General features: G+C 40.4%; 1 protein-coding gene across 8 annotated transcripts in view; it reads right to left on the bottom strand.

Moving 5' to 3' along the window:
* Positions 1-23,445, bottom strand: part of elmo1 (engulfment and cell motility 1 (ced-12 homolog, C. elegans)) — a 108,974-nt gene that overhangs the window by 10,525 nt on the left and 75,004 nt on the right. For 7 of the 8 annotated variants that reach the window (XM_044171051.1, XM_044171048.1, XM_044171045.1 and 4 more), the window contains 2 exons: positions 19,641-19,777; positions 2,566-2,729 (listed from right to left, as the gene is read on the bottom strand). In XM_044171051.1, the coding sequence (XP_044026986.1) occupies positions 2,566-2,729; positions 19,641-19,777 (301 nt within the window). Of the gene's footprint in view, positions 1-2,565; positions 2,730-14,263; positions 14,724-19,640; positions 19,778-23,445 lie in introns of those variants that run through there. The other variant, XM_044171052.1, reaches the window with a different exon arrangement.

Genomic DNA, 23,445 nt, shown 5'->3' on the forward strand with positions numbered 1-23,445 from the left:
CTGGATTATGACAGTCAGGAAGGAACAGAGAATGCCAAACACAGATATACTGCCACACATGCAAGCATATGTACACACACACACACAAATATGTCATGTAGCGTCCCAAAAGGGTCATCAGTGGAAACCTGTGCTGCTTCAGCTCTTGCTTGGTTTGCTGTCATTTATTCATGCATGTACATGTATGTGTGTCTGTGTTGCATTTGAATGTGAAGTCAACATGAATTATGTATATTATCTGCCTGAGCAGCGCTGCTGCTCCCCATCTTTTATTTTTCATCATTGTACTTGAGTCTTTTCTCTTACAATTTACCTTTTTGTTCTTTTTTGATCCTAGAAACACCCAGACTTTGACAGGATTTCAGGTTTTCTAGACACATAAAAGCTGTGCATTTCTAACATTTTCTCATATTTCCCCATGCTGATATCCTTGATCACATTTGTGTCCTTCTTTCCCTTCCTCCTTCAGGCTCATCTGCTCTTGTCTCTCTTCATTTATCTCGCCGCTCACCCTCGCTGTCTATGTGTTCGCCTCATCAGTGACTCCAGTCATTACACTGATCTGTGGTTGGACATTCACTCTGACATCTTTAAAGAAACAGCTAGTGGGGAGGGCGTGGCTTGTCGTAGGAAGGATGGATGATGATAGTTCGGCTTTACCTCCCCATGTGCTATTCTTCTGACTGAGCTAGACACAGGCGAGACTGTTTTGGTCTGAGAGTTTCAGATGGTTTGGCTGCACTGTCTTCTGAGGGAGTAGCTTCAGTTTCAGTTTAAACAGATTCTTTACGGCAAATGCGGAAAACTTAATTAAAGGGCTGAGGTGCTGTACTTGCAGACCTCTATAAAAAGAAGCACTCTGGTTGGTATGAGGTGTTCAAATAATGAAAGAAGTGAGGCACAAAAACCCATTTCCAGCTTTGTAGAAATGTACAGAACCTACACAGTATATCAGTAAATATTTATCCAAGCACAGGTGGAGAAAGGTATAAATAATGACTTAAGTTTCTTGGGTTTGCATTAAAATTAAGTGTATTAACATTTTCTCAAATGTATCCTAAGCAGTCCTGAGTTGACCTGCTGCATGAATTCTTTATGTGATGTCGATTTTATTTTTTGGTGTAAGCAACTTTCAGTAAATACAAAACTTTCCACATACATTGCAAAAACTGCATTTTACTAATCACAGCAAAATACCTCCAAGATCTGCTCACAGGAGTGAAAATAATGCTCTACAGGAGACACAGCTTTGATCCGAAGCCATAATAGTTGCACTTCGCCTTCTTTTGATGTCCAAAGTCTGCTACAGACTTATAATTGATAGCAGAAAACTGGCAGCAATTGTAGCAGGTAATACAGAGCTCCTTTAAATCTGCGGCCTGACGTGCTCTGCTCATTATGTTTACAAGTCATGACTGTACTGTATTGATTAGAGGAAATTTCCACCCTCGTGCAATCTCACACTGTTGAAGACAGACTCATCAGCCTGTGATTTGCAGTGCTTTCCAACAGTCATTCTGTGATAAAATGTTAAAATGTGCCTTTTCATTTCAGCGTCTAATTCAATTACTTATCGCCTACTTCTCCCAGAATGCCTTTTGACAACAGCCTGAGATTGGGTGTGAACTTGTTGCATTCGGCTCTCTTATTTTTCCAAGTTAAAACAGGAAACAGTAATTGAAACACATTGTGTTAAACATAATAAAAACTGTTTGTAACCTTATTTTAAATGTAAATAACATAATGACATCTAAAGAAAATGGACCTTGAATTAAAAGCTACATTACTGTAGTTTTTTAAACTGTTAAAGTGTTCGAGGGCACATTTGTTTGCAACTTCCTTCACTTTTGTGCTGATTTCCCCACTAGGATTAATTGGCTGCTAAAGTTTGGTCTCTACCCTTCCAATATCGATTCAATAAGCCCTTGGCTCAGCATTGATTACTGTTCAGAGGGACAAGCTCTCTTACTGAAACGATTTTTCAATAGTGCTGGCTACTCCATTAAATACAGGCAGGACAAAACAATGTTCTCTATTACAGGGCCTGCATCCATGATCAGTCAATGAATGATCTATTACAGACTGGCTCTCCATGTTTAGTGAGCTGGAGGCTCGTTAATGGAGCATTCACTGGGAATGCCATTTGCAGACAATTTGAATTGAATACATATTTTCAATCATAAGAGGAGAGGATGGGTGCAACCTGCTTTAGGCAAGTAGCTGGCATTTGGTTGACAAATGGAAAGGAGAAAAAGAGAAGCAATTACAAGCATATTAATGACCGTGGCTCTTTTTTGTAGATGCAAATTATGTCCTCATTTGAGTTCTGATCAGGTAGATGAGGAGAAAGGAAATTATAATTAATTATTCCTGTCTTACTTTTCCTTGTATTCAGAGTGGCTTTTCCTCTAAACAAAGCTGTCAGACCTACAGTATGCATGAATACAATTTGAGTAGATATTATTCACATTAAGTACAGCATTTTGTTGCCATCTCGACTTCCCAACCTGCTTTTGTGGGACACTTCAGACAACCAATATAACTCTTTGACAAATGTGTGCTCACAGGATGGGGCGGGACTGGAAGTCTTCCTGATTCATCCTTTCGGACTGGCGTATCTTCAGGATCTCTGTGTAGCTCAGGTTCTGCAGGCGACTCTTGAACTGGTCCAGGGAATTAGGCTTGAGAGTGAGCGCTCGCATGATCTGCTCCCTCACCACCTGCATTACCTGCAGAGGAGAAGAGGCAGAGGAGGTTGGGGTGAGATCATCGTGGACACAGGAGCCATACAGGATATAGAAAGAGTGTGTGTGTACTTGCCAGACAGTCACACATGCAGTCAGGAAGTCAAAACTAACCCCCTTTCTATTTCTGGGGGCCACAGGAGCATATAAACTTCTGTTCCGTTCTCGACAGGATTAATGATGGGTTTTTTTTCCAGAACTGGAGCCTATAATCCAGTCTGGTGCACTGAGCCTTAAGAGGAAAAGGAGCAAATCAGAATAATTCAACAGTGGCTAGTCAACTGTTAGCTCCAGTATCATGCATCAGTGAAATGCATGACAGAACTTGCCTATAATACCCCAGCTAGCTAACACCATTAGTCTGGCTGTGGCTGCAGAAGCATGACATGAGTGGTGTTCCAAGTCATCAATCCCACTCGAGTGCTCTTTGTGATCAACTGAGGTAACACTACAATAGGAAAGCACTCCTCAACAACACACAAAACACATCATGCATGTCTAGATCAATGAGCCTAGCGTGTGTGCATTGCTGTCAGGAGACAATTAAAGTCTACACACAGATGCTGTAGAGCTGCACACACACATTTAAAACTAATGCTCTGAAAATGAAATTGAATCATCAGCAGCAGGGAGCGATAGCAAACAATATCAATCCTTTCAACTAACACAGACCACAAACAGACTGAAAAAAGATATCATCTTCAGTTAATGCAGATAAAAAAGGAATACAATTAGAAAACAGTGGTCAGCCTATGAAAACTGAAGCAGGGGGGAAACAAGGGATTCATGTATTTGTATTTGACATTCATGAACTCATTGAATCTGGTTAAAGTAAAATATAAACAAGACGACAACAAAGGTCACTGAAGAAATCTTTTGTCACTTTAAGTATCAATTAGTTTAGAATAGCTACTCCAACAGAGTAGAAATAGCTATTAATAAATTAAATAAATAATAAATTCTTAATTTTTTGTAACCTTGTTAACATACTTGCACTAATTCTGGACACTGTTTTCAGAATCAAGACCTTTCGGCTCCCATCCGGAAGTCATTCTCAATTTGTGTCCAGATGACTATGACTGAAACCTTTTCTACGATAGAACACTCCTGGACGAATGAGGGACTACACCGTCCTACTTGCACTAATATTACTTTAAACTCATTAAGATGTGAAATGGAATTAAACCCCAGTTTGAGCTACCTTATGATTTTTAACACAGTTAATAAAGCACTGATTCTTTCCAAAAGTCTAAAAAAAATCCTCATCCTTCTGCACATACACTCGAGCCTCCAGAAAATGAGTCATTAAGGCGTACTTAGAATTTGAACACTAATATAACTCAAAGATTGATTCTTTATTTGTGAAGGTGTTCAGCCTACACACAAGGGACTTGACTGAGAGCAAACATAATTCTTAATGTGCTGAACATGTTCAAACACAACAGAACATCACCTGCAACAGTGGGTTCCCCTCAAACCTGAGAGTAGCTTACAGAGCTTGGGTTGATGTGGGCCTGTAAATCCTTCTGAGACACTTTATGTGATATTCGGTTATTAAAATGAACTTGACTTGGCTTCATAACATTTCTCTGGCCAGGTTGAGCAGTGTTGTTCCGGATACTGCAGACAATGTGATGGTAGACGTGACTAGCAGGCCTGATTATGGATCAGCCTTTTTAGCAGCCACTTCTGAGCCTGCAGATGCTGATTCACTGGATCAGATCATACTGAGGTGACAGAAGGAAATAAACCGTCTTCCCTTCTGTTCTCTTTAATTTTATTCTATTGCATTTCTCTCTTCTCTGCTTGCCTTGTTGATCAAATGCTTGAGGACACACAAGTATTTCCAGCCTCTGCAATCACATTTCTTCACAATACGTCAACTCTATTATAATGAAAGACAATAAGAGTTCAGGATGATATTTTGTGTGTATGTATGTGCTTACGCATGCACAGAAAAGTTGATGTTTCTGGACTTTGGATTCCTTATAATTAGTGTGTTCTCCTGTTCTGTACTATTCTTTTTCATCTGGGCTCCTCAACCTTAACAATCACACCAAAACCCAGTGAGCCAAGATCCCAAACATAGTCTTATGTAATATTGTTCTTGCTGTTTGTACTGCAAGGCGATTACTCATCAACTTGCTAACCTCTGAACTCTCACTAGTCAGAATAAGCCAGGGGTGAGAGCAGTAAAAATAGAAGATTTTATTTGAGATACAAACAGCATAAACCTCCACCCAGCACCAAAAATCTGAAAAACTCAAGACAACAGGGGCGATCGAGGTTAATCTTCTTGAATCTGCATCGCATTCGGCATTTAAAAATGCATTAAGAAGTGGTCTGGGCTCAAAGTCCCCTTTCAGGATGCTGGTGCTGCACAGTGAGAGTGCCACAAAAAGGAATTAACCCATTTCTAATTCTATAACTGATAAGCCCTGAAGGCAATACTCTGCTCCCACCACAAAAAAACCCCAACTTTTTACTGATTACGCAATTTAATCCAGGGATTATCTTTTGGAATGCAAATATGTTCAGAGGCGGTAATCACAGCGTATTTTCTAACAAATGGGCAACAGATTGATCTTAGAAAAAAACTGTTGAAGAAAAGATGACAGTTGGGTCAAATGGACAGTTATTTAGAGGAGCTTTTTGGCACCAGATGAGCTCTGAAATAATGAGGTTTAGTACATATTAGTGACCAAATATGACAAACCATTAGAATCCTCAGTTGATGTATTTCAAGAATAGCTTGCAGAGTCTAAGTGTTACCCATGTAGTCTGATTTATCTACAAAGCTCAGACACAGACCCACATCAGTGCACATGAGGTCTTCTCTGGTGTGATCTAAATCTAACGGGCATTAAGGCTGATGCAGAACATCAGTGACTCAGCACAAGTACACTCTTCAAATCCCCTTTGACAGGGGCAGACAAAAATTGAAATCAGGATCTTGGTTGTTTAAAAAGAAGCTCTGTTCTGGGCTGGGATAAAGCCCCTGTGTGCAGAATATTAACCTCATAATATCATTGTTAAAATACTTTGGAAACCATACAGAAAACTGACACCATCACAATTTCTAAAAGTTAAATTCTGTGCATTGCTCTCTTTGGTGTGAACTGCACATGAGACATGGAGGACAAAGCAGGGTTGTCAACCAAAACAGAAAGTTGCTGGACTGTCCTGTCTTGTGGTTCACAGCTAGGTGTGCTGTATCAAGTGTTGCTGTATGTTAAAGTCATTACACTCAGGATCATTTATGATTTTATCACGAAGAGGACCACCTCCGTTCTGTTCCTACACTACACATATATATGACAAACCACTAGAGGGCGAGGGTCGACACTTTCCCTCCCCACCGGTCAAGACTTGTTCTAGGTGACTACGTGCAGTAACTCTGAGCCAGAAGATGGAGGATTTTGCTTCTTTTTTTTTTATTCACGTGTCTGTCTGTTCCTTCCCATCCTTCTCTCGGTTTATCCATCCATAAAGACAGCTGTCCATTTCTCCCTCAGCTAGACGGCTAGAAACACATTTATGTTACCTCTCACTGCTGGTTGCCATCTCATTGGAAGGCTGTTTTCTGTATTTTGTCCTCATCTGTGTAATATGCATGCCAGCAGATTTACAACCCCCAGGACCAGCCTTCCAGCCTCACCCCTTGGCCTTAGCCTCCCCTCCTCCTCCTGTTTGAGCTGAAAAATGTGCAGACAAATGGATGAAGCCACAGCTTGTAATCATGCTACGAGAGATTCATCACTCCTGTCCACTACTTTTAATCACAACTTCATGGAGTTGCCTATCATAAATTTCCACACACGTACACAGGGCTATAATCCAGATAATTAAGCCTCAAATTAATTTATTTTCCCATTAAGATTACAAATGGTCTGTCAGTGTGTCTAGAAAGAACATTCTTTCCTCAAGAAGCTATTTAAAAGTAAAGGAAATTATATGAAAGTATAGCAAAGTGTGAGCTTTGATAACCTCAGTTTTAGTTTATCATTTGCAGTACCCCAACACCCCCAAATTATCCCTTTAAATCATAAAACCAGCAGGAAACTTGCATGTTTTGTATTTCAGGAGCATTTCAAGGCAGATCTTGTTGTCACCTGCAGCTCGCTTTCCAACCTCATCCTGATCTCTGGAGACCGACTGCCATCCAGCACTGGTGTTTCAGCAGAGCCGTCCCTGGGGAATGTTCATTAATATGACTTGTTTGCAGTCATGTCATTTCGGCAGGAAAACAATTCTGTTGACCCATGTGGCTGCACTCATGCTAATTAACACAGCGAATATTCATCACATTTAATACGAACACATGGTCCTTTCACAACAGGGTGGAGGGGCATTATGAATGTTTTATCTTCATCCTTCTTTTTCATCTGCTGATTGCTCTGAGAGCACCTTGGTAGAGGTGAGATGACGTCAGCGCTGAAACAAACTTTGCAGGCTGAGCTCACTCAGGATAAATTTAGGCTCGGTTTTGTACTGGTGTCATCTTAGCTGCACTCTACATGATCTAAGTGCAGAATTGTTCATCTTGGGCTCTTCTATTTAGTCAGAGCTGTTGATCCAAGATTTATCTCGTCCACCTTTATTCCCTCCCATGCTCCCTAATCTCTTCCAGACAACAGGCCATCATTCTTTCTTGTGGCTATTTAGAAAGGAAGTTAGACAGGAGAGCAAGTGTCAGCAAAGGTAATTAAACGCTGTCCTATGAGCCATCTACAACACATAACGAAGAGCTGGCCACACTGACTCGCCTGCCACACTCTCCCTCCTCTCTTTCTTTCAGTCTCTCCTCAAACAGGACAGTTGGGCAGTTCCTCTTTCCTGGAGTCGCCCCGCCATCCATCATCGACAACGCGTCAGCCGTAACAAATTACCGTCCCCCTCTCGCCAACCAATCTACTGTTGCCGCTGCTCCATTTGCCTAAGAGGATGCTAATGACATCATTTACCAGCTGTCAGTCAAATGCTCACCTGCCACTCAAGCCTGGGTGGTGAAAACTGGAGATTGTTCTGGAGAAGAGCTTTGGTGGGCAAATAATAAGGCCTTAATCACAGAATAATGACTTGGCTGATACTCCCTGAAAGCAATCAAAAAGTCAATCTCACGTGGGGATAATGGGAGCGTCGGTGAAGTGCGTTTCTGCATTTGAAACCTTGAAGTAGACAAAACATGCTTACGCACATACAAAAGGAAGCATTCACACACAAAAAGTATACACACAGATGTTCACTTCTGTCAGAGTGCCTGTTTTTTTAATAAGCAGCAGAAAAAGAGAATACAGGGAATCCATTTCCCTGTTATTGAAATGGTAATTACGTTTTCCCTCCCTGCCACCATGTCCCATGTTCACTTAATAATTATCTCCTTCAAAGTTGACTATAATGTCATTCAAAATAAAACAATGCCACAGAGATGGACATGAAAGGTTAGCCTGTCTCTTATCACGCAGTACAGAGAGAGGAGTGCTGGTATGGGTTGTATTAAATTTAGAAGCTAATAAAAATGCATTGAATAAAGATGCAAAAATGTGTTTTGGAAGCTGACAGGATGGAAAAAAATGATAAAGCTGGGGATGAAAATGTATGGCTCAAATACCAAATTTAAGGCAAAGCTGCCATTGTCACTGTTAAATTATTATTATTAAAGCTGTTAAAGCATTACATATTCTAATACATTAAACAATTGGGCTTTCAATCAGGGTATAGCTAACAGAGTGTAGTTTAGACTGGATGAAATCAAGTATTGACAAGTTTAAGACAAGCCTTGTTTATGCATTCGCTATGTAGCCAACCAGATATTGTTTACTTCTGGTTTCTGTTTGTGAAATGATAGTGACACTAATCTATGCCAACTGTGTCACCTGTGCCAGTTTTTGCTCTCCGTCACCCTCGCGGTCTGTGTGAGAGGACGTTTGGGGAGGCACAAAACACAGATCTCCGTCTGACAGGTGTTAGACAGCACACACACACACGCAATGGCTTCCCTTTGGCCACAACACAGTGTAGTGCTTCAAATGCTTCCCACTGGCTTGGACTACAAAAAGCTTGTTCTGAAACAACAGCCCATGCTGCTTTGCTGTCAGCGTCGTAGATATGGTGGTTACAGAGACATTTGTAATTTCAGATGAGATTATATTTAGGCGATGACGTGGGGCAAACTTAATCTCCACATGGATGGTAACACTGCCACCAGCAAGGATGGAAATGTGATAAAATTAATATGATCACATAACGGGCAGCATGAACAGTAGTAAAAGACTATATACAACAACTGTTGGCTGTCTATCAGCATTGCTTTCGATTCTTAGCTATGCATACATAATCACTAGAGCTGAAATCATTAGTCGATTAATTGATTAACTATTTTGTTTCAATAATTATTTAAGAAAAATTACCAGACATTTGCTGGTTAAAGCTTCTCAAATGTGAGGACTGGCTGCTTTTCTCAACTGTATATAATTGTAAACTGAATATCTTTGGGTTTTGGACTGTTGGTTGAACAAAATAAGTAATCTGAAACATCATCTTAGGCATTTTTCATTAGTTTCTGGCATTTTACAGACAAAATGACAAATGTAATTCTATCTCAGGTATTTATGTGGTTGCACCTTTACACTGCTTGATGTATTGAATGAAATGCCAAACAAGAGACAGTCAGAGTGCCATTTCATAGAGGATGAAGAACAAGAGGTGAATGCTGCACAACAGCTAGAGTCCCAGTTTATATTATGTATATTCAGCTTGTCTTGTTAGACTCTCCTGACAACCCTGTCATGGTTCTATGTTAAGTCTGCTGAGAGCAACTAAGTGGAAAGGCACTACTTTCATCCATTAAAATTTCAATTATGTATCTAGGCCCCACGGCTCGAATGTAAGGTGTCAGTGTATCTGGATATCTCAATTAAATAAAATAGAGTGGTATGGGTTAAATGTAACTTTAAAGCACAGTGAAAAGCAGCTCTATTCTCTCAGTGAACGCCTTAAGGACCTGTTTTGACAGCATTATTGCACCACAGGGAACAGCACATACTGTACTGTAGCCAAGACAGACATATACACTCTCAATGTACACACTTATACTGCACGTATACTAATTTATTCCTTCTCTTACATGCCTTATACAGTATGAACACCACCAAAACACACAAAACACTAATGACTATTCCACGTAAATTCACAATATTCCCAAGTATGCACAAACAAAACCCCTCTGAAGACCTCCCTCCATCAATCCTATTCTTCCTTCCGCATGAGTGATGCAGGGTCGACGCCGGCTGTTGCTGCTAGCTGTTGTTGTTGCCATATTTAGAGTGCTAGCACTGCACGCCCAGACAAACTGTCAGAGGAGCTCTTTTTCAACAACCAGCTCAATATGAGGTGCAGCGCGGCTCGTATGGATGACTGGAGAGCAAAGTCCCCTGGGAAATCGCCATTTACTGCGAGTCAAGAAATGCTGATGAAAGCCAAGTGATGACCTTGGCTTGTGTACAGCATTGCATTAATGAGTGTTTTATTATGACACAGTTGTTGCAGGAAATATGAACATTCTGCATTAATTGTCCCAGAGGGATGAGTAAATTGGTTGTGATTAAACATATATTCAAGGACATCAAAACAGGTATTATTTCATTATATGAGACAACTCTCATCAGGGACGATCCCTGCACAAGCCATAGCAGCGCACACTACGCAGATCCACCAGGTTTTGCACCAAATACGCTGATCTCCACAATGTGCAACGGGATTCAGGGATTGACTGAATGTGGCATCCGCAGTTATGGGGGCAACAATTCTACAGTAAACAACGATGGTGCAAGAAAGAGAGAACAAACATACTATGTCAGAAAACTAACATTGTGATTATTTACAGTCTGATGTAGCCCATAGCATCCCAGTTAGCAGCCTTGTATAATTATGTGCTGCTCTTCATTCTGCACACAACTATTCGCTCTTGCGTGTTTGGTCTGACACCGCCATTAGGTACACTGAGGCAAGACTCAAAGAGAGTAATTTACTTTATACCTCTTGCCTTTTTGTTGTTGTGTGAAGGAAGGTGGACCATCGAGAAACACCATGACCCACAGACAGAAAACTACTGAGTATCAGATATCAGTTTGTCTCCCTTCCTCATATGCGTCATCATCCTCACACTGACAGATGAAGAGCTTCAAATTAAACTCAGATTCAAGCAATGATACATCAAAACTGGATTGTTATATGATACTAATGATAAGGCCTACAGCAGTCATATCCCAGCATGTATCCACAATAAGACACACCCACACACCAGAGCCTTTGTGGAGACTTTTCATTGTCTGCAAGGAATCTAAAGTACATACTGTATGGACTGCTGTGCACAAAAATGATTTCACACACATATGTGTATCACAGAGAGGCACACTCACTTATCAATAAACAAAAAGGACATGAATAAATTAATAGATAGATAAATAACTAAATCAAAAGACAAGAAAACTTGAGTTTACTTGTCTTTTCCCCTGCTGATTTCCACTGAGGTGCTGTGAAGATGAGACAACAGTATCATTATCTTGATACACAACAAAACAAAATGTTAGCTCTGCATCTCTGCTCATGCAACTCTGATGGTTTGATGCTAATGGCTGATGAACTCTCTGGTCTGATTAGTGAGCTTAGCTCTGGCGTTCTCAGTGTGAGTGGGCCAATGCTGCCTGAGACCCCCCACCCCACACACACAAAACACACACTCATGAAAAACGAATGCACAGAAAAAAAAAGTAGACACAAAGCTCGGCAATCACACTCTGCTCTTGCTACACACTCATATAGAAACCATGAGGGGGAAAAAGACATATAAACAAAAACAAACTCATAAAACCACACACACCACTACAAGGACTCAAACACACCAATTTGTTACGACGCGTTTACAAACACACATTCACGCACTGTCCGAGTGTGCATACACACGTGCAAAAACAATAAAGCAAACCTTGTTAAGGGAGTGGGAGGTGAGGCAGCCAGGCAGGAAGATATAAATAGCCTGTCTGAATTCAACAATAGAGGTGGAGGGTGGTGGAGAGACAAGAATGAGGAGGTGGAAAAGGGAGAGAGAGAGCACAGGAGGGAGAGAAAGACAAAAAGAAAGAGTTATAAGGGATTGAGGGAAGGAAAGGGGTATAGAAAGATCCAGATAGTTGGAGGTAAATAATACCAGTATGGAATAAGAAAACAGCAGGTCTCATTGAAGGAGAGGAGAGGAGTGGGGGAGGGGCTGGTTTACTGTGTCCTGATACGAGTCATAGATGTACTGCTTCATGCAAAGCACGACAGCAGCAGTCACAGTTGTTGACATATGGCAGCGTGTGCAGCGCTTTCACCAACTGTCCCAAGCTGCTTCCTGGAATCCAAACATGGCATCCACCCAAAACCCTTTGGCACCTGCACTCACATTATTTTTGGTCACATCACTTCTGACCGAACACACCAGCACCCATTTCATTAATCATGTATGCGTGCATGTTAACCTTCTGGCAAAGTAGAGGGAACTGTCCTGTTGCTAAAGAGCAGAGCCAGAAATCATTTGCATTGATTTGCATTAAGTGTCCTTACTTGATTTGCGATGAGCAGCCTTAAATAAAACTGGAATAGCAGCTAAACGCCAAGTCAAAAATATTCTTTAATAGTAGCTACACACAAAGTGATGTGTGATATAGTTAATGAGAAGGTCATTCTGCTGCTGCTGCTGAGGCTTTTGAGGCTTGCCATGTGACTAATCCCACATGGCACAGGTCTGTCTTCAACATGGTTGAACAAAGCAGATTATCTACTCTCCTCTGTATCACCCCAGACAAGAACAGAAACACCAATAAAAAAAGCTTTGCTTTACGTCTGTGCTTGGTTTATTTAGCTGACAAGCTCGTCCATAGTGGCTTACTGTATAATGGGTGACCAGGTTCAAGGTCTTTTGCTCAAGGGCACTTTTACAGGACACTGATACAAACACAGACAACAACGGTTTATTTTAGTGACTGAACTTGGCTTGCCATTTAGGGAACAATATCTTTAACAGGGGTGCAACTAATGTTTATTTTTACTGTCGATTAAAGGAAGAGTTTGACATTTTGGGAAATATGCTTGTTCGATGAGAAGATTGATACCATTCTCGTATCTGTCTTTTCAGTATGAAGCTGGAGCCAGGAGACAGTTAGCTTAGCATAAAGACTGGAAACAGCTAGCCTGGCCCCGCCAAGAAATAGTCCGGCACCTTGGTAAAAAGACAGTGGGTCATTTTTACACTTTGGTGTTTGTACAAATAAAACAAATGTGAAATAATGTATAAATTTGTGAGATTTAGAGATGCTGGTTGGTGGATTCATTCACTTTTGGACAAGCTGTTTCTCCCCGTTTCCAGTTTTATGCTAAGCTAACTGTCTCGTGGCTCCAGCTTTACATTGAAAAGATAGATTTGAGAGTAGTATCGAACTTCTCATCTAACTTTTTGCAGAAAATTGTGAAAAACAGCCTGCAATGCGTTGCAACTTTAAAATGATATACAACAGAGAAACACAGCAAATCCATACATTTGAGAAATTGGAACAAGCAAATGTTTGGCATTTTGTCTTGATGAATGACTAATGATTCATTATCAGAATTGCAGAAGAATAGCTTTGTGTCAATCGACTGATTGATTCAGCCACAAAACATTTCAGCACAATCTAATATAGTAGGTTACCTGGTGGACAAGACATAGTTCTTTTATACAGAGTCAGGTTTAAAAGGACCGTAAGTGGATACAATTGTACTGTGTATTGTCCAAAACTAATGAAATCAGGTTCTGGCAGTATTTCACTCCTGCTCTACAGTCTGGGACTGACCTCACTCTAATCCTGTGTCAAACCCCTCTGGCTAAAGCACTGGTTGAAGCTCATCCAAGGCCGAGAGAGAGTGGAGGAGATCAGTATTAGGGGCATTGAATTCCTCTGGTTACAAGCGGTGGGTGTTGGCGATGTGGAGTAATCCCATTCACAACAACAAAGCCCAACCCCCCACACACACACACACACACACACACACACACACACACACACACACAAATACGGATGATGCCTGGAGTGTGATGGGGAGTAGGTTAACAGGGGATGTGTGTACGCATGCATGTGGATGTGGGTGTGTGTTTGTGAGACAGGGTGTAAATTGTAATCTAGCAAATTATATTTGTGTGACTGAGTGTGTGTGTTAATGAAAAGGCTGTGATCTGGTTCCTTGTCTAACCTGTTTATGCCTCGCCGAGTCTACACAGCCCCATCTGTCCCTCCTCTTTCTCTTCCGCTGTTCCCCTGTCCCATCTTCTCCATCTCTCCCTGCCTTTTCTTCTCCTCCCTCCTCCCTCCTCCTCCTCCTCCGCAGCCAGGCAACAACACAAACAGTTCCTCTTGCTCCTTTACTAACACCTCCCTTTGCTCCATCCATCCATGCTAATTGAGAACCACTCTCTCTTTCTCTTTTCCGTTCTTAGTACTTACATGTCACCTCCATGTTTCCAAATGTGGTGTGATATTCTCCACAGTGACTGATGAATCCTCGTGCTTTTGCCAGAGAAGGAGTTTTTAGCGCCAGACGGGAGACAGGGATGGATGGAAGGATGGATGGAGGAAGCAGATGGCTCCTTTGGAAGAGCAGTGTAGCTGATTGTGGACAGTTAGCTTAAGCGTTAGCCACAATAAGGGAAGACTCGTCTGTCAACACAGCTCGTACACCTCCTCCTTTTGCCTTCTTCCTGTCTTGGCTATTTGTTCCTTCAGGTTTCTTTTTTGATTCTCTTTTTTAGCATATGTTCTTTAAATAAAAACAAAACAACAACAACAAACACTCCCTGTTTCTTCTTTAACTCTGTCCCCTCTACTATGATATTTCTGTATGCCTCTCTATCTGCCTTCCACCCTCCCTCTGTGAGTCTAAGAGCATCAGCCAGGCTGCTCTGCTTCGCTTATGTTGATCTCTGGGCTTATGCCCTGATTGGACACACGCCACGATCAGAGACGCCAATGGTGGTGCAGCAAGTGGATCACATGATAAGTGTGTGTGTGTGTGTGTGTGTGGGAGAGAGAGGTTTAGACGGAGGGGGAGGGAGGGATGCGAGAAGAGGAGGAGAAGAAGGAGGAGGGGTACCGTGAGTGGCTGCAAGCCGCTACATCAGTGAGGGATTTTTTTTTTCTTCCCTCAAGCGAGCAGAGAGAGGCTTTTTCCTTCTCTGGTGGGGAGGTGGAGGAGGAGAAGCTCTCAGCACAGACGTTTGGATGAAGAGACGACAGACAGCCATACAAGACAGAGTCTCTGATAGATGCGTACAAGCACTGATGCACATAAATATAAGCATGTACACATGCAGTGGAGAAGTAGCTCCATCTTACTGAAAGAGAGCCAGAGTAGAGCAGCACAGCAGCGGTAATTGGACAGGGGTTGCTATGGAAACAGGGAAAACGGTTGCCTGATGGTCGTAGCTGTGCCCTGGGAGCATCAGACTTGCCTCCATTAAACACACAGATACACACATCATGCACACACAGCATACACACACACACACCCCTTCTCTACAACCACGTCTTTTACTGAACACTACATTCACAAAGCAAACAAGACAGAATGTATAGTGGCTCAACCATGATGTGTGTGTGTGTGTGTGTGGGCGCTTAAGTGCCACAGTGTTTTTAAGCTCCATTTAAGTCTCTGTGCCTTTGTCTTAAATGAGCATAAATGCATGTAAGATCCTGTGTGTGTTTGTGTGTGTGTGTGTGTGTGTGTACACACAGGGCAGATGCTTAGTCAGCCATGAAGAGCCAGCAGCTGAGAGAGCCTTCAGCATCTAAGAAATGCTCACGCACTCGCAGGCCACAGCACTGTGCACATCCAAACATTGATAAAACCCGAACGAGATGTCTTAGTATTCTACACCTCAGAAAGCTCAGTGCCGTCAGTGTCGGGTAACGACTGTGGGAGCTGCAGGGAAATCTAGCTGTACATTAGCCATGTTTTGAAGTGGACGCCCTCAGAATTATCCTTGACATAGCTTATTATCCTCCCACACACCCTAAAGAGGATATATCCTCATATACTGTATGTACACGAGGAATTGAATGCATACATTTACACATTATAGTTACAGACTAGTCCTTTTATAACACAGCCAGGATTATTGTTCTAGAAAGCAGGGCTGGACTCAACAAAAAGCATTTTTACAAGTTTGGTTGACAGGAATTCTTTGACAAATCTCTTAATTGATTTAACTGACAAATCTGTCAGATTGTTTGTCCAGTACTGTTGTTATTTCTCACAGAGAGATCTTTTGAGATCTTGTGCTTACCAAACACCAAAGCAAATTTATGAAAATCATTCTGACCATAATTTTCTACTGATGAATAATGACTACTTACGACTCATTCTTCATTAAGATACCATAAAAAAAGACTATACATTTCTTCTTTCTGTCGTCTGAGACACCAATAACCAATCACATGACTGATTGTCTAAGAGAGGGCAGCTCAACTACAAAGTTCAATACTCCACTTTAAATAACCAATTGGTAGTAGTTAAAATGACAATAACTGTGCTTCAAATCAGTGGAATGGACAGTATTACTATTATATATTACTGATCCTAGCTCCTTGCGACAGGCAACGCTGCACCATCCATCATTAGGCAAGTCAGCATTTACTGTTTATACAAATCAGTATTATCTTTGACATTATTCCTCCAAATTTGCATACATGTTCTTACCTTTATGGAAAGTTTCATCCCTGCATGTTTTATTTGATTTTATTACATTCCCTTAATCTTTTACTCTTTTTATTCATCCATCTTTCCTATTCTTATCCCTTATACACAGTTCTAATCCTGTGTCCTTGTGTTAATTGCTCTTATCCCTTAATATATGTCAAATAATCTTTTTTATAACAAAATCCCTCTCTTCATCATCAGAGTGGCTGATGTCTCAAGAGTGTTTCTAAGTTCATAGCAGATACAAACTGAGACTCTGCATTAGAGGCTGGAAGCGCAGAGCTCCACACGCACCATTTAGCTGATAGGAAGCCCTTGAGACCAAACAGTCTTGCTATCGACAAGCTGCTGCTGAATTTCAAACTCCCAAGGTGCCGTGTGATGAAAGATGAGGTCGGGGAGGGAAGAGGGGAGAAGGAAGGGAAGCATCATCTATCCCAACTCAATCGAAACTGACTCTCGCCTTCAAGGGAGGGGTGTGAAGGATGGGATTGGATAATAGGATCTCTTCCTAGGGGAGGTGTGTGTACGGTATGTGTGTTGAATTCGCCCCTAAGATGAAATACAGCTGAACGTGGGATGTGGTAGTCACTCCAAGCCTATTCGATATACCAGGGGTGATGCGACCATCTCTATCATTAAATAAACTCAAAGTTTCAGTTCATTTTCACAACATTTAGATCATCAGACAAACAGACATGACAACTTATGCTGTGGCACACTGAAAATGTCCTTTTTTCAGTTCTGAATTCATAAAACCAAAAATTAAATCATGCTCAGAAGTTACTCCACTAACAAAGGTTTTTTCTAGTGAGTGGCAAATGTAAAAACACAGATGGTGATGAGGACTTCAGTAGACTGTAGGTGGATATAACATTTATTCAACAACGGCTACAGAGGATGACTAGATTTGTCTGTTGTTCATCTCGACTACAATATGTAAGGATGTTTCATTTATAGCCTCCTGCAGTAGATCAAAATGCTGTACCAAGTCTCAAAACAACAATAACAAATACATTTTTCATATTACTCAGTTAGTTGAGAGCTAGACTTTACTCACAACCTTGCATCCAAGCACCAACTTCTTGTAATGACAGACTGGCTTATGAAACCCACACTGCTGTCTTCCATCATTTAACTCACAGCGAAATAACAGAGGATGATGTGACTCCAGCATCACTTATGCACATGAACCATCACACCATTCACAAACAAAAATACGATGTGCAAACTCTTGCAAATTTAATTCAGGGATGCTGGAGGTTGAATTAGCAATTACAGTGTCACCTTAGTAGTGTGACATACTGGACCAGGAGGAGAGTGCCTGCAGAAAAAAGGGGAGAGGACTGGCTCATTCATGTGTGAGGAACCGTTTCAATGCTGGTCAAAGCCAGTAAATATGAGTTGAGGACTTGGACCACAACAAAACACTGTGTAAACAGTGACTTGGACACAGGGTGGCTTGTAGCTTGTGTCAGTCTGTTTGGTATTTGACACCATAAGATAATCATAATTAGTTTGACAAATCAGGGAAAAGGGATACGACATCTGTTGACTGCTACATCTGATGCCCAATTGAATACACAACATAAAATATCTGTCATAAACACCTCATTACTATCACCGTCTGGCAGTGCGCGCACTCACACACACACACACACACATTTCCTGTGTGAGCTAACTCAACATTAGCCAGCTTACAGGAAGTTTTTCATCTTCATCCAGACTCCAATGAGCTCCAAATGAAGATGTAGTAGCTTAATCAGTGGCTCAGCCAATGGAGGCAGCTAATGTTTCATATCAGAGAGACAAAAAAAAAAACAATGCAGGAAAAATTCAAAATCTAAAAAGCCCCTGAGATGTGTATACAGTTCCCTCTATCAATCTGTGCCCTTAAAAAGGAAATGCCTAAAGCATGTTCATCTGTGCAAACAGGAAAAAAACATTGCATTGATACTTGCATAGGAATCTTGGCAATGCCATTCTAATAACAAACATAATTTGAGATATGATTAACACTGCTGTTATTAAGAGTGAGCTGCGTGACTGTACTTCCTGTGCCAGTGTCTACAACAGAAAGTCAATGAAGCATGGCACAAATCCTACTGTGCCAAAATTCTGTATGAAGTTCACTTTAAAGTAGCAAAATAAAACCATCCTGTAAAAACACTGCTTCATCCTCAGTGTCATCATCTATTAGATTCTCAACTCAAGTTCGATGCTTGTATTAGGAAACTGTCCAAGACTACTGATATTAAATTTAAACAGATTTCATTTTATATGATCATGCACATCTGTCGAAGCAGCTCAAATGTATATGAACGCCATGATTTTAATCACATATATCCTACGGTGTGATCAGTAATCAAGCCTATAATGATATTAAACAAACAAACCTTAAAGGTAATGGATCAGAGACCAATGACATGGCACCATTGCCAAATTCTTCAAAAATATAGTTTAAGTTTTGACAACTAACTAACTAACTTTTTGTACTCTATGCTTACATACTGTATTTTACACACACCATCATACCAAGATGTCAATGTTTAAACAGTCATATACACTACATACACAAACAGACACATGTATATACACATGCACATAGTTGGTTTTATCCGTCCTGTTGTTTTTATCCTGATTCTGTTTTATCAACTCATTTGTTTGACTGTTTTAACCTACATTTAAAAGCCTAACCAGGGACGGGGGCTACAATTTAGCTTTAGCTAGACGTATATATATTTCTAACAGTAGATGTCACATTTTGCGTAAAAAAAAAATGAATGCCATAAATTCTAATGATGTTGCATCTTCATGAGTTCAGTTATTTTAAACTAACAGGGACTTTGAAAAAGCTACAATCTCAAATTAAATGGTCCTGGAGCTGTCTCATCTGTATCTACAATGTGTTTTAACTCTTTCCAGCTGTGAGGAGTCCATCAACAACACACTCAAAAATCAAACAAATTTAGCATGCATACTGGCATCAAGTGCACTTTTCCAGTGTTAATACACTATAAACTCAGAACCTTGTTACAATTAAAATGTTGCATAGAAATGGGACACAGTGATGTATTTTATTCATCTCAACCTCCCATCTCCCAAAAACACACACATGCAGTGTACCTTGTTGAAGTCTTCACTTGTGGCTCTCATCTCCTTCCAGGTTTTGTTGAGCAGCTGTATGCAGATGCAGAAGAATTCTTCAAAGGAGCGATCGTGGGTGAAGAACATGGGGTGGAAGTCGTGGCAGTTTTCACTGGCTGTGGACACAAGAGAGAGAAAAGTTTAAACACCATTTAAACACCTGCAGTAAAGCAGCAGTTTAAATGAAAGCTGATACCATTGAATGAAGCCTGTTAGTGAGTGACAGCAATCCACTGTTATGGTGACAATTAATTTGACATTTAGACCAATTACTTTGCATTTAAGTCATATAAAACTGTAATCACTTGTAGTTAGTTCCATGAATAATGCTCTAATGGGTGCAGTAATTACCTAGAATTCATTCTGTAATTATTGGGCTGAATCCTTATTGGGATTTAGCACTACTATAAAATGATTTACTAAGTAATAGGTAAGCTATTCTGTCACCAGCAGTTGGTTTCAGTTGAACATGCTGTTGCTAGTAGCAACCACTACTGGCACAGTTCCATAGCAGTTGCAGTTTAACTGACATGATACATCCGGCATTTGGTCAGATCTGTGACCAAGTATTGACAGGCATCTTTTATCTACTCCCCAAGTGCCCTCTTTGGACCATTATCTGTAAGTACTCTTTTTATTATAGCTGTTCTATGCTTGTTGATTTGTGATTTGTCAACTTAGTTTTTCTATGATAAAGTTTACTACTTGTAAATTAGCTGTCTGAGGCTAATGTGCTGCTAATACAACATTCTTAGTAACTTTTACATTACGGTTGGGCTAACATATATTTGACTCTTTTTATTTTTACTCTTGTAGACTCGATTAATTACTGTGTTTTATTTCCTATGGGGACTTAATGTTGATCTTTACTGGTGATACTCTCTGACACAACTGAAGTTATTGTACTTGGCCCCAAACCCCTCTGAGACACATTATCTAAAGATATAGTTACTCTAGGTGGCATTGCCCTGGCCTTTCAGCACCACTGTAAGGAATCTCGGAGTTATCTTTGATCAGTATATGTCCTTTACCTCCCACATCAAACAAACTTCAAAGTCAGCCTTTTTTCACCTATGTAACATTGCAAAAATAAGGAACATCCTGACTCAAAATGATGCAGAAAAATTAGTCCATGAATTTGTTACTTCTAGGCTGGATTATTGCAATTCCTTATTATCAGGCTGCCCGAATAAGTCCCTTAAGACTCTCCAGTTGATCCAGAATGCTGCGGCACGTGTACTGACAAAAACTGAACTGAAAAAAAAAAAAAAGAAAACTGAAAAGAGATCATATTTCTCCAATATTAGCTTCTCTGCACTGGCTCCATGTAAAATCCAGAATAGAATTTAAAATCCTTCTCCTTCACCTACAAAGCTCTTAATGGTCAGGCACCATCGTATCTTAAAGAGCTCATAATACCTTATTACCTGACTAGAACACTGCGCTCCCAGGTTGCAGGGTTACTTGTGGCTCCTAGAGTCTCCAAAAGTAGATTGGGAACCAGAGCCTTCAGTTATCAAGCTCCTCTCCTGTGAAATCCGGTCTCAGTTTGGGTTTGGGAGGCAGACACCATCTATACATTTAAGAGTAAGTTTAAGACTTTCCTCTTTGATAACGCTTATAGTTAGGGCTCGCTCAGGTGAGTCCTGAACCATCCCTTAGTTATGCTGTTATAGGCCTAGCCTGCCGGGAGACTTCCAATGATGCACTGAGCTCCTCCTCTCCCTCTTCATCTGTTCGCATTCCTATCTCATTAATGCATGTTACTAACTCGACATCTTCTCTCTCCCGTAGTTTTGTGCTTTCTCGTTTCTCTCCTCTCTCCTTCTGTCGCTTTCAGCAGGTATTTCTGCCTCCGGAGCTGCAGAGACTGGATCTATGATTGCAAGGCACCTTATGTTCCTGCTCAATACCTGCTAGTACAAGTATTATTATTATTATTATTATTATTATTATTATTATTATTATTATTATTGTCATTATCATCATCATCATCATCTTCATTATTAACATTAACATTACTATTATTATTAATATTACTACCACTACTATTATTTTAAAACTTAATGTGGAATTTGCATTGTTCTACTGTATGTTTTCCTCCTGCTCTCTCTCTGTCTCTCTTAACACAACACAGTCACGGCAGACGGCTGCCCACCTTGAGCCTATAGGTCCTGCTCAAGGTTTCTGCCTGTTAAAGGCAAGTTTTGCCTTGCCTCCATCGCCAAGTGTTTGCTCATAGTGGGAATTGTTGGGTCTCTGTAAATAATATGCAATGAGATAACTTCACTGTTATGAATTGGCTCTATATAAATAAAATTTAATTGAACTGAAATTGAATACTTGACTAACTACTTTCACAGCTTGTCTATACTTTTGTGAATCCAGATCCCTTCTTATTTTGATAACAGCTAATTTATTTTTGCAATATGTTTGGTTTAATGACTATCATTGAATTTATTGTCCAATACTGTTTTCACAGTTTTAAAATTGCTTCCAGTAAAAATCTCAAAGGCTAACTGTCAACCTTTATTGGAAGTGTGTTAGCTCACTGCATAGCTAATGACCTATTTGCAATGTATGGGCAGAAGATAAGCAATTACCATGTTACAAGATAATCATGCAGTAATAACAGGTCCAAAAAAGTAATTGTCAAGTGGGAACAAATACACATATTCTCTTTCATGCTACGAGTTAGTTGAGAAGATTGATACCACTCTTGTGCCTGTACGGTAAATATGAAGCTGGAACAAACAGCTGGTTAGCTTACTTTAGCACAAAGACTGAAAACAGTGAGAAACAGGCTAGCTGTGTAGTCCAGAGGTAAAAAAATAAAAATAAATAACAACTACCTCCCCCTCTAAAGCTCACTAATTAACACTTCATATCCTGCTTGTAAAAAAGTGTAAAAACAAGAAGTTGTGGTTTTACAGAGCCACACTAGCTGTTTTCCACTGCTTCCAGCTTAGCTAAGCTAATTGGCTGCTGGCTCCAGCTTCATATTTAGTATCCTGACATGAGAGTGGAATCAATCTTATCATATGTAAATGTAACTCTCTGCAAGTAAACAAAAAGTCTTATTTCCCAAAATGTCATACTATTTCTTTATTACACATACTGTATTAGTGACTCATCTGACCATAGTCTAGATTTTGTTTGTACGTTTGTATGTTACCACTACACCGGGTTAATCATAGCTCAATGAATCTAATCCCATTAAGCATGATCCTTAATCACATCCATTACATGTCCACATACACCGACCCGTTGATAAAAAGAACAGCCAGTTGGCCAGGAAAAGTTAATTTACTTTTTACTTTTCTCCTCCGTTGAGCAAGTCATGCCATATGGTGGCCTTCAATTTATAAATATGTAATTGGGCCTGAAGGAATGTGGCCACTAGCCTGGACCTGAACACCTGACTAATGCACAACAACAGGGACAAGCAGCCGACACACACAGCTACTGCAAGTAAACATCACTTAGCTAGAAAATGTTATAGATGAAGTCATCAAATAACTTTAGCAGTAATGTTCAAAAGTGATGTGTTTATGATCATACATGATCATACTGACACTTAAGCTTCAAAGAATAAATCTTCATGCTTCTGCATGCTAGATTCATATTCAAAATAAGATAAGGAGTACAGAGTAGTATGATATGTCACAGACTGTTCATGGGAAATAATCTAACTGGCCTGGGAGGGATTTTCTGATTTCTGCATTACAGACATGGCAGGACGTTGATGTGTTTATAGGTTATTCCATAGAAACAACCACTGAGA

The sequence above is a fragment of the Siniperca chuatsi genome, linkage group LG17 (genome assembly GCF_020085105.1).
Source record: "Siniperca chuatsi isolate FFG_IHB_CAS linkage group LG17, ASM2008510v1, whole genome shotgun sequence".
NCBI classification, from domain to species: Eukaryota; Metazoa; Chordata; class Actinopteri; order Centrarchiformes; family Sinipercidae; genus Siniperca; species Siniperca chuatsi.